The sequence below is a fragment of the Eschrichtius robustus genome, chromosome 15 (genome assembly GCF_028021215.1).
Source record: "Eschrichtius robustus isolate mEscRob2 chromosome 15, mEscRob2.pri, whole genome shotgun sequence".
In the NCBI taxonomy this organism is placed as follows: domain Eukaryota; kingdom Metazoa; phylum Chordata; class Mammalia; order Artiodactyla; family Eschrichtiidae; genus Eschrichtius; species Eschrichtius robustus.
This window is the reverse complement of record NC_090838.1, coordinates 52,599,351-52,615,492: the sequence shown is the minus strand read 5'-3', so window position 1 is coordinate 52,615,492 and position 16,142 is coordinate 52,599,351. Positions and strand designations below refer to the sequence as shown.

Below are 16,142 nucleotides of genomic sequence, written 5' to 3'. Positions count from 1 at the left end.
GCTACAAGCAATGGAAATCTAAGAGTGGCTTAAGGAAAAAGGGATTTATTTTTCTTGCATAAACAGTCTAGGGGTAGAGAGCTGCTCAAGGATGCATCAGGGTCCTACACATTATTATCAGCTTTATGGTTGGCTTTTACCCTGCTGTGGTTTCATCGTTTAAAAAAAAAAAAAAATCACAAACTGGATGCTGTATTACTTTGAGCATCAAGACCTGTTTTGGGCAGAAAGAAGAAAGGATTAAGGGGCATGACTGCTGAATTTGTCCTTTTTTATTAGGAATGGGAAATCTTTCCCAAAGACCCACTCAGATTTCTGCTTACATTTCATTGGCAAGAACTCAAACAATATGGCCAACCCTAGAGAAACCATAACATATATTTAAAAAATTTTTATTTTATACTGGAGTATAATTGATTAACAATGTTCTGTTAGTTTCAGGTGTACAGCAGAGTGATTCAATTATACACATACATGTATCTATTCTTTTTAAAATTCTTTTCCCGTATAGGTTATTACAGAGTATTGAGCAGAGTTCATAACATGATGTTTTAAACCAAACACAAATAGTCCTTGGGGCTTTCCTTTCGGAGACCAAGCTTCCCCAGTCTCAGGTCCACCTGAAAAACAAACTCGGGTTTGGCAAGTTTCCCTGCGGGAAAAGAAGAGGGGTGGGTGGGAATGCCGCTAGATGGACAATGGCTGCTACAGGATCCAAAGTCTGCAGAAACCCAAGTTCTGTGGGAGAGATGGGGAAAAGAGAAGATGATGGCACAACAGCTACAGCTCCTAAGAATCACCTGCTTGCAGGGAACAACTTAAAACAGGTTTAGCAGACACTTTAGCATCAACTTCAAGCAGCAGAAAGGCAAAGAATACCCGGAAGGTGGTCCTGGAGTGGAGGGATGGGGTGACCTAACCTCGACAAAACCTGTAGAAGAATTCCTACAAGGTCTCCATAGCTGCTCGGCTACAGATCTTAAAGATACCATGTACACTACTTTTGGACTTTTCAGTCGTATCTCTACATAGACGTAGTGGATATAGAAATCAGTGAGGAAGGGATCAATGCACTTGAGGAAAATTCTCCCCAAGCTAGCTAGTTGTTAGCACAACATCAAACTTCAGCTGAGTGTCCCCTTTGCTCCACCTGTTCTTCATTCTCCGCTCCCCGTCTAAATTCCCGTATTATTTGCTCTTCGCGGGGAAGCATACTACGCTATTTCAGGTGAAGACTCTTAGGGCACTTCGAAGGGGGTCCTCTTGCGTAAAAAGGAGGAGACGCGGTGCGAACACTTTTCACTCCGCCATTTCTAGTCACATCAAGGTGTCTTACTGCTTGAGGACGGATGAGCCATACACACTAGAGACTGGCGGAAAACACGCCTGCAGGTTAAGCCGGCCCCAGGCTGTTCCATTCTCACAAAAGCCCGCGGGGAGAGGGCCGCGAGCCCCCACCTGGGCTGCGGCGTCGCACCGGCCAGCTCCCCTGAACTCTAGCCTCCCGCACCCCGAAGGCCTGAGCGCGGGGGAGGGGGACGGGACAAATTAGTACCAAGTCCCCCTCGGCGACCCGGAGTTAAAATGGCGAAGCGCAGGGGCGGGGGAAAGGGCGGCGCTCGCAACCCGGCGCTCGCTGGGCCTCGGGGCTCGCGGACTAGCCGCGGTGGGCGACGCCGCGCAACCGCGACCAGCTCCTTGCTCCGCCATCTTTTTCGAGTCACCCGGTCTCCCCCCCACGGCCGCGCTGGCTTCGCGCTTCCCTTCCGGCCGCTGACAGAGATCCGGGCTGGGCGGGGAGGGCGAGCGCGCGGAGGGGGTGGACCGAGGGCGGGGAGGCTCGACGGAAGAGGAAAGGGAGGGCGGCGAGCTGGCCGCGGAGGGGTGTGGGGCGTGCGGCGTGTGTGCGGAGGGGGAGGTGGGAGGGCGGGAGGCGAAGAGAGGGAGGGAGGCGGAGGAATGAGAGCGCGAGGCGCTTCTCGTCGGCTCCTTCGCCCGGACGGAAAGAGCCGAACGCAGCCCGAACGCTCTATTAAAATGGCGGCGGCGTCGGCGGTGGCCGCGGCGTCTGGTCGGTGAAGTGACTCTGCTGCTTCTCTCCCCACCCGCCCCCTCCCTCCCTCTCCCCTCCCCCCGTCCTTCCCCCCCTTCCCCGCCGCCGGCGCCTCAGCGCCCCTCCGGCCTGCGCACCTCCCCTCGCCCCCCTCCTCTCCCCCGCCCGCTCCGGGGACCGCCGGCCCCCTCCCCCATTCTCCTGCTCCCCGCCCCGTCCCCGCCGCCGCCCGCCCTCGTCGCCTCCCCGCCCCGCCGGCCGGCCGGCCCACTCCTCCGCCTCTCTCCCCTCCCCCCCGCCGGTCGGGATCAGTCAGTGTGATCCGAAGCGGGGGAGGGGGGGGGCGGCGGCCGAACGATGTGCGAGAACTGCGCAGACCTGGTGGAGGTGTTAAATGAAAGTAAGTAGTCGCGGCGGCGGCCTGTCGGGGTGCACAGTTTGGGGTCCCCGCGCCGCTTTGCGGCCTCCCCGAGCTGCCGTGGCCTGCGGGAGGCGACGGCCGAGCCGGGCGGCGTGCGGGCCTAGCGCCCCGGGAAGGTGCGCGGTGGCGCGGCCGCCGCGGCGCCTCGGGCCCAGTCCGGCCCGGTTACCTGGGCGCCCGAGAGGGGGCCGTCGCGGAGCTCCGGCCAGGCCGGGCCTGAGCGGTCCCCGCTCTCGGAAAGTTTCCTCATTACAGGTGTCAATTAACGTAGGCACTAATGAGCCTTCGCCTCCTTCGCCCTGCCGGGAAGGTGAGGGGAGGTGGGGTCCGAGGACGAGGCTCTCCTCTGTAGCCCGAACCCTTCGACCGTCCGGGCGCCCTCTTTGATTTTCAGCGTGCTGCCTAGGCCTCTTACCTGCTAATTTTCATTAAACTCCCTGCGAGGTGGTTGGTGGTTTTCCCCTCTCTTGGGGATGTGTGGTTTGTATTAAACCTTTCTCTCTGACCTTAAAAAGCTGAAAATGAGCTGTGATAGTGATGACTGGAACCTTTACACCTATTTAAAAAAAATTAGTTAATGATGTTTCTTCTTAGTGTACCATTCGTCGTTTTAATGGTAAATTCTGTTCTCTTAAGGAGAGCACTGTACTACAGGTACCATCCCGGGATAGTCATGGCCTGTCTCCTGGAATGAAAGGCCTTATTCCGTATGCTTTTATTACAGAGCGTGCACTGCTCTTTTCTAGTTAGATTCCTTTCATTTATTTTACTCCAGACCCTTGTAAGACGGTATTTTAGCTTAAAGAAACAAGACGTATTGCAAATTAACTATTTCTGGGCCCAAAGGCCTAGTTGGAGGAGGTGAATTAGATAAAAGATTAATTTACAAAAAGTTGATTGTTGAGAAAATGCTCACTTACGAACACCTTTTGTGGGTTTTGGATTTGTGTTTTGTGTGTGGTATTTCGAAAGACTTCCAAATTGTCTGTTTTCTAATACGATTCTTAAAAACAATTGATTATAAAGCGTATAGTCTTGTTTGTGTTTGAATTTTACTTTAATGACCAAAGGCAATAATAAAAGTGGAAGGGTTCTAGTTTACTTTCAACTCTGTATTTACTTCCTGACAGGTGGAAGCAGGCTTTTGCACAAATTCAAACTATACAGTATTTGTGTCATTCCAAATTTTCCTAGAATTTTAAGGTTATTTGTATTTATTTTGAGGTACTTTTATTTTTGGTGTAGGTGGTTTATGAAATGATGATAAACTTAATTCCTTAGTGTTTGTTTCAGTGAACTCTATTTTAAATGTCTCGGATGTCAGTTGTGTGATTATGGCTTGGTTTTTCTGAAACTGGAAAATGAATAGCTTTGCTATCTTATATAAGGAGAAAACTGCTTTTAATAGTTTTGTTGGTGTTTAAAAATTATTTTAAACCGAACTGTGACAATTAATTTTAAACATAGTATCTAAAGAAACTAAAGTTTGTTAATCCTTATTACCTTTTGAAAAGAGACATAATGAAGGGTTCTATTGAAGGTTATTTGGGAAACCCCTAGAATTTTGTCTAAAAGCACTCAAAAATGCAATCGATTTATGGAGTTAGAAATTTAGCTTTTGTTACCTTTAATTAAATATGGTTAATTGAACCAGGTTCACAAAATCTGGCCATGCAGACCCTTTAAGAAACCTGTTTTAATGAGCAGATAAGAAGGATTTTCTGTTTGTGTATAAGCCAATGGTCTCGAAAAATACTTTGTTTCTTAATATTTCCTATAAAGCTCAGTTTAAAAATTTGTCCTTTAAACTCTAATCTGACAATGAAGCTTCCTTAAAAAGAAATTACTTCAGTAATTTTATTTGTAGGTTATACCAAGCTATGACTAGTTGCTTCTCCACTGCCCCCGCCCCCAGTTCTTTTACAGTTGTTTTCATTTTCCCTTTGTGTAGTTCCTGTATCTCAAACATAAGATGCTCAAGTTCCCTGAGAGCATTGGGTATTACTATACCTCATTATGGTAACACTTAATCCATGACTGGGTTGGAGCATAATGGCTGGAACTTGATAAAACTTGTTGAATTAAAGTAGGTTATAGATCTTTCTTGTAATCTCACAATAATTCTATATTAAGTCTGTCCTTTTTTCCCCCAAAGGTTGTGCAAAGATGAGCATCAATTCATTCTTGATTAGAAATTCAGACTTAAAGTCCCAAAATAATGTGCTCAGTATTCATCTTTCAATATAACTCCCCATAACAATTTAACCAAGAGAAGAAATAAAATTAGTGTATCTTTAGGTGGTGTGTTGGATAGAATTAAAATACCAAAAACTTATTTCTTGTCAAATTTACAAACACTGATCAAACCTAAAGAAGTCTTCCTGGACACACCAGTAAGTGTATAATCTAAAAATTTTGTGTTTTAAATGAAAAGGTAGACACGATGTGGATAGTACAGCTTTATATCTGATATGCTCAGAGTTTTGATAAGGTTAAGGACTTCCTATGAAACGTTTATTTTAAAATCTGGCAGAATGTAATGTAGTTAAACTAAAAATTGATGACAGAAGATAGTAAATAGCTTCCTTTGTCATCAGTTTTTGATGAGAATATTAATATTACCAGTTATACCTCTAGTCCTGCTGAGACTCTGAAGCTCTCAGCATAGAAACATATACAGGTATTCAGACACAGTACAGTTTTGCCTGTAGGTTAAGGAAGGGCCCATTGAAGCTTGTCCATGGAACCAGGCTAAGGACTCGGTAGTAAGGACCTCCTTATACCCTTTTTTAGTAGTCTTGACGGGTATCTTAAAACTTGAAATTGCATTTGAAAATAGCATTTGGCTTTAGTGTTAGAATAACCAGTTTCAACAGTACTAACATATTTGAGTTTTCATATTTTTTTCAATGCTTTGTTTTTATTTATTTATTTATTTATTTATTTATTTGTTTGTTTGGCTGTGTTGGGTCTTCGTTTATGTGCGAGGGCTTTCTCTAGGTGCGGCAAGTGGGGGCCGCTCTTCATCGCGGTGCGCGGGCCTCTCACTATCGCGGCCTCTCTTGTTGCGGAGCACAGGCTCCAGACGCACAGGCTCAGTAGTTGTGGCTCACGGGCCTAGTTGCTCCGCGGCATGTGGGATCTTCCCAGACCAGGGCTCGAACCCGTGTCCCCTGCATTAGCAGGCAGATTCTCAACCACTGCACCACCAGGGAAGCCCAATGCTTTGTTTTTAATAAGGAAGATGTTTTAAGATGTGGAATGTATTGAGTGAACTTTGCGCCTATCAGTTTGTGGGGTTGCATTCAGTTTAGGAAATAATTTTAAGTTTATATTCCTTTGCTTGTTCTGTTGACTTTGTATATTTGCTACTTTTATAGCTTCCTTTGTGAGCTAGTTTACTAAATCTAAAAGCATTTCTGGATGTTGAGAAGCTGGAGACCTGAAATTATGCTTTGGGCCATCAGCGTAGCTAGCTCAACTGGTAAATTGAGGTCACTGTTTGCCTTGGTGGGGTAAATTTCTCGAGAGCAGAGTGAAAATGGCTTTAAATGTACATCCATCTCTTTTTTTTCTTTTTTTTTTTTAATTTTTGGCTGTGTTGGGTGTTCGTTTCTGTGCGAGGGCTTTTTCTCCAGTTGCGGTAAGCGTGGGCCACTCTTCATCGCGGTGCGCAGGCCTCTCACTGTCGCGGCCTCTCCCGTTGCGGAGCACAGGCTCCAGACGCGCAGGCTCAGTAGTTGTGGCTCACGGGCTTAGTTGCTTCGCGGCATGTGGGATCTTCCCAGACCAGGGCCCGAACCCGTGTCCCCTGCATTGGCAGGCAGATTCTTAACCACTGCGCCACCAGGGAAGCCCTACATCTATCTTTTAAACCATTTGTCTGTTGTGGATTTTACTCTGTGTGTTTAGTGAATTAACACTTTACCAAATGTTTTAAATGGGCAATTCATTTGTCGTTCCTAACTATCCTTTGTGATAGGCAGGAGCAATTATTAGTATCTCTTTTTTTTTTTTTTTGGCCTTGCTGTGCAGCTTGCGGGATCTTAGTTCCCCCGCCAGGAATTGAACCTGGGCCAACCGCAGTGAAAGCGCAGTTTACTGGACCACCCGGAAATTCCCTAGTATCTCAATTTTAAATGTGAAAACATTGAACCTCAGAAAGGCTAAGTGGTTTGCTAAAAATCACCTGTCACCTGCTTAGTTAGTAGTCAGATCTAAGCTAGAACTCAGGATACTCCATCAGTATTTGCATTTTTATTTTTAAAGTATACTTTATTGAGCCATTTGGGTTGGGAACTTTTTCCATTCTTTGAGGTAGGTACTTTATCACCTTTTTTAGATAAGCGAACCAAGGCTTAGAGTTTACATAAGTTGCTTAGAGTCACGTGACTTTATTTGGTGGAGTCAGGATTTGCACGGGACTTAATCTCACGTCTTCTAGAAGCCCATGCTCTTTAACCATTATGCTGTGCTGTATAAACTTTACGATGATCTATTCAAATGGAAGACATTATGAGTACACTGAATGGCAGAGTAAAAAATTACTGAATTTTTATGTGTTTTCACAGATTTGCGCATAATTCTGTGGTAATTGTAGAAAGAATTTAAAAGTGGTGGTAGAGACATTGCTTTGGGAAAGATCCCTGGTGTTCACCTTACTTGCTACAAGTAGTAAATTCTTCCTTCTCCTAAAAGAAAAAAATAATAATAATAATAAAAGTGGTGGTAAATGTAGCTGAATGGGAATGTCTTAATATATCTTAATGTTGTTAGCAATGAGCTCTTTAGTAAACTACACATTTCTGGGGTTTTTAAAAATATAAGTATATAGGCATGAAATAATCATTAGTAACATAACATTTTCTGATAGACATTTAATTCTGAAATTTGAACTGATTCTTAAAATTGGAAATTTGATTTTACTACAATGCAAAGTACCAAATTTTTAATTTGGTAAATTAATCTTGCTAAGAATATATACTCTTAAAACAGTTACTATTTGAAGTACTATTTTTCAAAGATCATAGTACAATTTCAACTCATATCTTTATAAAGTAACTTATAAACCATAAAGCACTACAGTGTGTAGATTTTTTTTTTAGTTTTTTTTTCACACACACACACTGTATTTTATTTTTACAAGAGATAAATAGACTGACACCAGGCATTGTAGTAGATTTTTAATAGCAGACTGTTTGCATTGTCAGTGATAGCTATTGATAGCTAGGTTTAGCACTATATTCATGAAACGTGTTAATGTTTCTTATATGTTTAATAGTGGGGCTTTCCTGGTGGTGCAGTGGTTAAGAATCCACCTGCTATTGCAGGGGACACGGGTTCGAGCCCTGGTCTGGGAATATCCCATGTGCTGCGGAGCAACTAAGCCCATGTGCCACAACTACTGAGCCTGTGCTCTAGAGGCCATGAGCCACAATTACTGAAGCCTGTGCACCTAGAGCCTGTGCTCTGCAACAAGAGAAGCCACCGCAATGAGAAGCCCGCGCACAGCAACGAAGACCTACGGCAGCCAAACATAAATTAATTAATTAATTAAAAAAAAATAATACGTACTTAAGTTACAGACCATCCCTCCCCCCCCCCCCTTTTTTTTAAATAGACAACAGCCTCTCTTTCTGGATGCTGAATTCCTTAAAGTCAGGGGTCATATTTTGTTTCTTCTTTTCCCAGTACTAATATAGTGCCTCGTAGAGAGTAGGTGTCTAGTGAATATTTTAGTTAATGAAAAGTTTTTGTAGAAGAATATGAGTGCCTAGGCTCAGTGTTCTTGGGCCTATTGTCAGTACTGATTTAGATATGAGAGTTTGTGGGTGAATTATGCTGAAGGTGCAGATTATATTACATATATTGCTAATTCATAAATCAGTAGGTATGTACTTATAAAAAGTATCCACCCTAACCCAACTGTGTTCTAATTTTTTTTTTTATGAATTTATTTATTTATGGCTGTGTTGGGTCTTCGTTGCTGCACGTGGGCTTTCTCTAGTTGCGGTGAGCGGGGGCTACTCTTCGTTGCGGTGGGCTGGCTTCTCATTGCGGTGGCTTCTCTTGGTGCGGAGCACAGGCTCTAGGCGCCCGGGCTTCAGTAGATGTGGCATGTGGGCTCATTAGTTGCGGCTCACGGGCTCTAGAGCGCAGGCTTAAGTAGTCGTGGCGCGTGGGCTTTGTTGCTCTGTGGCATGTGGGATCTTCCCGGATCAGGGCTCGAACCCGTGTCCCCTGCCTTGGCAGGTGGATTCTTAACCACTGCACCACCAGGGAAGTCAGTTATGTTCTAAATTAATAGATAATGCAAAAAGGCAAAAATTTTTCTATATAGGTGGTGAGATTTGAGTCTGTGGGATGAAATTTCACTAAATTACTTTATTTATTTATTTATTTATGGCTGTATTGGGTCTTCATTGTGGTGCGCGGGCTTCTCGTTGCGGTGGCTTCTCTTGTTGTGGAGCACGGGCTCTAGGCTTGCGGGTTGTAGTTGTGGCACGTGGGCTCAGTAGTGTGGCTTGTGGGCTCTAGAGCACAGGCTCAGTAGTTGTGGTGCACAGGCTTAGTTGCTCCACGGCATGTGGGATCTCCCCGGACCAGGGCTTGAACCTGTGTCCCCTGCATTGGCAGGTGGGTTCTTAAGCACTGTGCCACCAGGGAATCCCACTAAATTACTTTTATTTAAGACTTTATATACCAGGAAAATAATTAGACTTTTAACCTTTTAATGTGATTAACAACTGTTAATGTTTTTCTCTTAAATTCCATAGAAATTAAAAAGTGTCCAAACGTAGATTACTCAGTTAATTGAGAACTGATGTAGTATGCACCTTGCCTTCTCTTGCACCTTTTTTTAATAAATTTATTTATTTATTTTATTTATTTATTTTTGGCTGCGTTGGGTCTTCGTTGCTGTGCATGGAGTTTCTCTAGTTGCGGTGAGCAGGGGCTACTCTTCGTTGCGGTGGGCTGGCTTCTCATTGCGGTGGCTTCTGTTGCGGAGCACGGGCTCTAGGCATGCGAGCTGCAGTAGTTGTGGCATGTGGGCTTAGTAGTTGTGGCTCGTGGGGTCTAGAGCGCAGGTTCAGTAGTTTTGGCACGCGGGCTTAGTTGCTCCATGGCATGTGGGATCTTCCTGAACCGGGGTTCGAACCCGTGTCCCCTGCATTGGCAGGTGGATTCTTAACCACTGCGCCACCAGGGAATCCCATCCTCTTGCACTTTTTTTTTTTTTTTTTAAACTGTGGAAGAGACAGGTTTCTCTTTCTGCCCTGGCTATAACCTCTTCTAGGGACCTTATCTAGTTTACATCCCCTGAAAGGCTCTTCTCCCTAACCATCGCTGATCGGATTCCAAATAGACTCCTGACCTGGTGGATTGGTGGGACTGTTGTCCATCAATCAGATTTTTTCCTGTCAGAATGTTTGAACTGAAGAGCCAGGTAAGGCTTCCCTGGTGGCGCAGTGGTTAAGAATCCGCCTGCCAATGCAGGGGACACGGGTTCGAGCCCTGGTCCGGGAAGATCCCAGATGCTGTGGAGCAACTAAGCCCGTGCGCCACAACTACTGAGCCTGCGCTCTAGAGCCCGTGTGCCACAACTACTGAAGCCTGCGCGCCTAGAGCCCGTGCTCCGCAACAAGAGGAGCCACCACAATGAGAAGCCTGAGCACCTCAAGGAAGAGTAGCCCCCGCTGGGTGCAACTAGAGAAAGCCCTCGCACAGCAACGAAGACCCAACACAGCCAAAAATAAAAAAAAAATAAAAAAAAAGACTCCCCACAGAGAAAAGCAGATGATTATAGGAACAAGGGAAAAAGAATGTAGACAGATGATGATAAAAAGGAAATAAATAAATAAAAATAAAGAGCCAGGTAACTATGAGTAGCTGAACTAAAGTGAGTGCTTTGGCAAGCTGATGTGAAGGAGCAGAAACACGGAGCAAGTGGAGGAGACTATTTGCAGCAGAGAATTGGGGCAAATTTTTGGAAATAGTTGATATTGAAGCTCTATAAAGAGACAGAAGTTAATATCCTCTTGGCTTTCTTTTTTATTTATTTGGCTGCCCCAGGTCTTAGTTGTGGCAGGCTCCTTAGTTGCGGCTCCAGGGCTCCTTTAGTTGTGGCATGCATGTGGGATCTAGTTCCCTGACCAGGGATCACACCCGGGCCCCCTACATTGGGAGTGCGGAGTCATATCCACTGTGCCACCAGGGAAGTTCCCCTAGTGGCTTTCTAATACTGAAGCTAGTGCTCCTATTTAGCTGTCTCCCCTGTACATACCATTTGAGTTAATGTGCAACCAAAAGAGTTTTGATTCCAGTATTGCCCCATGATGAGCTCTCCTGTATTGGAAATTAGGTGTAATCTTTAGCTGTGAGTGTTTCATTATAATCTGGCTTACTTTCTTGGAACATGTTGGGCAGGTGTCATCTGTAGTGTTTGGTGGCAGGAAAAAACTTAAGAACCTCTATTGTTGCTTACTCATCTCTCTACCAGTGTGTTTAGTTTTTTTGAAGAGAATAAAAGCTTTGTTGTTTTTCATTCTAAAAAGGATACCTGCTTTTTTAGAAAAAAATCAAATAGTGCAGAAAATAATAAAGAAAATTAGGATAACCGAAACTCTTTACCAAAGAAATCGTTCATGTTTTGGTAAACATCTCTTAAGTAAGTCATTCTTTTCTCTCTTTCCTCAGATACACTATTTCGTGTAAATAAACTGATTACATGTTACTAATTATTATTTTTTAAAAATAAATTTATTTATTTATTTATTTATTTTTGGCTGAGTTGGGTCTTCGCTGCTGCCCGCGGGTTTTCTCCAGTTGTGGCGAGCAGGGGCCACTCTTCGTTGCATTGCGCGGGCTTCTCATTGCGGCAGCTTCTCTTGTTGTGGAGCACAGGCTCTAGGTGTGCAGGCTTCAGTAGTTGTGGCTCGCTCTGGAGTGCAGGCTTAGTAGTTGGGGTGCATGGGCTTATTAGTTGCTCCATGTCACGTGGGATCTTCCTGGACCAGGGCTTGAACCTTGTGTCCCCTGCATTGGCAGGCGGATCCTTAACCACTGTGCCACCAGGGAAGTCCTTATATTATTTTTATTAATAAGATGTAGCTACCTTTCCATGTTAATATGCACTTACATTATCGTTTTTAATGGCTTTAGTGTCGTCTTCCATTACTTGGTCATACTGTAACTTAACCAGTCCTCTAATGATGGGCGTTTGGGTTGTTATATGACTTTGTAATTGTCTGATTATCACCTTGAATATAGCCTCTGAAATCACATTGCTGAGTAGTTCATACAGCATATCTGGAAGGAAATCTGGCAATATGATAAAACTTTTAAAAATTATCCTTCCAACATTAGAGCATGAGTGTAAAGCCTTAATAATCTTAAAGTGTTTATTTTGACTCTGAGGTCTGTGGAGCTGTTTTAGCAATGTATTGGTTCTAAACCACCATAAGACAAATTTGGAAGGGACTTTTTATTCTGGGTAACTTTGCTGCCAGACTCATGAACTTTATTCTGATTATTGAGAAAGGCTCAGTAACCAATGATGAATGTAGAAGTATAAGAGCAGTAGTAAGAGCACTAACTCAGAATAAATTGAGACTTATGAAAATGCTTAAGACAATAGAGCTTTTGAAGTTGTGTTCAAAGTAAGATAAATAAGGGGATAGTGGACCCACTGCTTGGGTGGGTATAATAGAGGGTGGTGATCAGCAGAATGTTGTTTTACTCTAATAATTTGTTTCCATTTTCCCTTCTAAGAGGAATCCACAAACCCTCAGGATAAATCATACATTAAGAGAGACTCTAACCTCTAGATTGGTAAGGAATAATGAGAGCCTTATTAGTAGTGATAAGAGTTAAAAATCTTCAGGAATGGCAGATTCTTTTCAGTGAAGGGGATAGAGCCATGGTTGTGTGTGATTATGAACCTTTAGCTTATTAAATTTCTAGAAAAGCAGAAATTGGCAAGTATTATTTTGGAAGCTATAAGAGAAACTTGCCACTATTAAATAATTAATCAATTACTAAAGAGTGAAAGGATAGTAAAAAATTGATGTGACACTAGTAACTTATGTTAAACCAATCTTATTTTATTTTGATATAGAAGTAAATATGGTAAAACATGGAACTATCACTATAGATATGACATTTTGATTACATGAAGGCACTTGACAGAATCTGAAGCTATCCTTGTGAAAAAAATGAGTTTTTTTTTTTTGTCAACTTTGAGGGACATCACTGGTGGCAAGCCACAGAATCTTGTTCTTAATTCTTCTTCAAGATTTATAGTAATGAGCCTCAGTTTTTAAACTATTCCTTGGAGTGGCATTGTCCCTGTTTCAGGGGAGTGAGGGTGACTTTGGAATCTGTTTCAAGATGAAAAGCTCATTTTGATCTGTTTTGTAAATTGGGGCTCCATGTAAGATTTTTTTGGTGGGGAGCAAAGGGTGTAGCTGCTTTATAACTAAGCTTGAAAACCATTAACAATGTTGGTGCTGAAAAAGCCAGCACAATATGAAACTGTTTTCTTTTCAAGTATTATAGGTAGTAGTGCAGTGCTTATGCAGTTGGAATACTGTGTTGAATTATATACAGTACAGTGACAATCAGCTTCTGAAGCTATTTGAATACTGTGCAGTTTCACATATCTTCATGGCACCTCATGAAAATCATGAGAAATAGAATGATTTGGCCAAGGTTACACAGCTAGTAAGTAGCAGAGCTAGGACTAGAATTTAGTTCTTATTCCTACTCAGTATACTTTTCTCTAACCATGCTGTTTTGTTTTTGTTTTTGTTTTTTTAAAGAGGAACTTGACTTTGGGAGTTGGGAAACTCATGAAAAACAAAGGGACTATAGAGAGATTAATTCTGGCTAAAGTGGATTAGGCAAGGTTTCAAGGAAAGTGGAAGATGAACTGGGCCTTTAACTGGTTGGAATAGTTACTGGGAATGAGGGGAGTGGAATAGCTTACCACGATTTGTGCGACTCTGCATGACATAGGCAATGCTGACCTCATCCCCTTGCTTGCTTTGTTTTTTTTCAGTGATGTTCTTTACTGCCATTGAGCCTTTATTTTTCCCTGGAACTTAATCACCTTTCTATGCCTTTAATTTTTCAGAGAGGTCTTTATTGAACATCCACTCTAAAGTAGTTCAAGTTCTTATCCTTCATAGCACTTAAAACAGTTTAAACTATTTTTATTTTTTATTTATTAATTTAATTTATTTATTTGGTTGTGCTGGCTCCTTAGTTGTGGCATGCGAACTCAGTTGTGGCATGCATGTGGGATCTAGTTCCCTGACCAGGGATCAAACCCGGGCCCCCTACATTGGGAGTGTGGAGTCTTAACCACTGCACCACCAGGGAAGTCCCCACTTACCCAGTTTAGAATTATGTATTTATTTTTATATACTTGTTTAATGTCTTTTTATTTTTTATCTTTAATTTTTTTTGCTGCACCGCGTGGCTTGCAGGATCTTAGCTCCCTGATCAGGGATTGAACCCTCGAACTCAGCAGTGAACACGCAGAGTCCTAACCACTGGACCACCAGGGAATTCCCTTGAATGTCTTTTTATTATACAGGGTTACAAGTTCTGTGATTGCGACTAGCTTACATTAACTGAGTTTCACAGTGCCTACACATACTAGGATCAATATGAATCTGTTAAAATATCTGAAAAATCTTAAGATCACTGGAGGTGGTTAATGGAAGATGAGGGTAGGCTGGATGTGGTAGTTTTTCCTGTTTTCTCAAATTTTGGGGACATTTCAAGTACTGTCAATCCTTTTGTGATGTCTTGCTCAGCACCCCCCTTCATAAAAAGGTGCTTCATTGATTTAAAAAAAAAAAAAAACCCTCATTTTGTTAAGTTGTGTTTTGTTTTGTTTTTTTCCCTGAATGTCCCTTGAGATTAACCCTTACGGATTAAAAATCTAAGGTTGGGAATTAGTTTTCGAACCCAAGTTAGGACTCTGTTGCAAGAACCAGAAAGAACACCCCATTTGGCAAAGAAAAGAAAGAAAAAGGAGTTTTTTAAAAGCTATAACTGAGCAGTGCAGGTGTGTGCTGTGTTTTGGTGTGGTCTACTCTTTTTTTGTTTGTTTGATTTTGTCTTTTAATTGAAGTATAGTTGATTTACAGTGTTGTGTTAATTTCTGCTGTGCAGTGAAGTGATTCAATTATACATGTATATACATTCATTTTTATATTCTTTTCCCATTATGGTTTGTCACAGGATACTGAATATAGTCCCTTGTGCTATACAGTAGGACCTTGCTGTTTATCCATTCTATATATAATAGTTTGCATCTACTAACCCCGAACTCCCGGTCCATCCCTCCCCCACCCCCACCCCCCGACCTTGGTAACCACAAGTATGTTCTCTATGACTGTGAGTCTGTTTCTGTTCTGTAGGTAGGTTTATTTGTCTCATATTTTAGATTTCACATATAAGCGATAATATATGGTATTTGTCTTTTTCTTTCTGACTTGTTTGGCTAAGTATGATGAGCCCTGGGTCCATCCATGTTGCTGCAAATGGCATTATTTCATTCTTTTTTATGGCTGAGGTGTATTCCATTGTATATGCATACCACATCTTCTTTATCTATTCATCTGTTGATGGACATTTACATTGTCCCATATCTTGGCTATTGCGACTAGCGCTGCTGTGAACGTAAGGGTGCGTGTATCTTTTTGAATTAGTTTTGTCCGGATATATGCCCAGGATTGGGATTGCTGGATCATATGGTAGTTCTAGTTTTAGTTTTTTTTTTAAAATAAATTTATTTACTTTATTTATTTATTTTTGGCTGCATTGGGTCTTCGTTGCTGCACATGGGCTTTCTCTAGTTGTGGCGAGCGGGGGCTGCTCTTCATTGTGGTATGTGGGCTTCTCATTGCGGTGGCTTCTCTTGTTGTGGAGCATGGGCTCTAGGCATGTGGGCTTCAGTAGTTGTGGCACGTGGGCTCAGTAGTTGTGGCTCGTGGGCTCTAGAGTGCAGGCTCAGTAGTTGTGGTGCACGGGCTTAGTTGCTTCGCGGCATGTGGGATCTTCCTGGACCAAGGCTCGCACCCGTGGCCCCTGCATTGGCGGGCGGATTCTTAACCACTGTGCCACCAGGGAAGCCCCTATTTTTAGTTTTTTTGAGGAACCTCCATACTGTTTTCCATAGTGGCTGAACCAATTTACATTCCCACCAACAGTGTAGGAGGGTTCCTTTTCTCCTAGTGTGGTCTACTCTTAATCTGCAGATTCATAACATTATCAAGACTTCATTTCTCTGTGGCTTGCTCTGCTGTGCTTCCTTGGTTTTGACCTTAGTTTGGCCCTTCTCAGAGTAGCAGAAATGGCTACTGCACACCATCTTTATACCACACTGTTTGCAAATCACATATTTATACTACACAGAGCAAAAAAGAGAGAATCTCTTCTGAAACCTACTGTACAAGAACAAGGAAGCTGCCTTTTCCAAAACCTGGCTAGCAGATGGTGCTTCATAGATCATTGGCCCATGTTTTTATCATGGGCCTTATTCCTGAAGTAGAGTTCAAAGAGGATGGATTTTGGTTGGCTTAAACTGATGACCTATTCCTGAAGCTGATCCCACCAAACCTCATAGCTAAAAGACGGTTAAGTGTTTCCCCAAAA

General features: G+C 42.9%; 1 protein-coding gene across 3 annotated transcripts in view; it reads left to right on the top strand.

Moving 5' to 3' along the window:
* The first annotated feature begins 1,920 nt into the window (after positions 1–1,920).
* The window catches only part of USP34 (ubiquitin specific peptidase 34), a 235,613-nt gene continuing 221,391 nt past the window's right edge, over positions 1,921–16,142 (top strand). For 2 of the 3 annotated variants that reach the window (XM_068565001.1, XM_068565000.1), the window contains exon 1: positions 1,922–2,453. In XM_068565001.1, coding sequence (XP_068421102.1) covers positions 2,411–2,453 — 43 coding nt within the window. In that variant the 5' untranslated portion in view covers positions 1,922–2,410. Of the gene's footprint in view, positions 2,454–16,142 lie in introns of all 3 variants that reach the window. The other variant, XM_068565002.1, reaches the window with a different exon arrangement.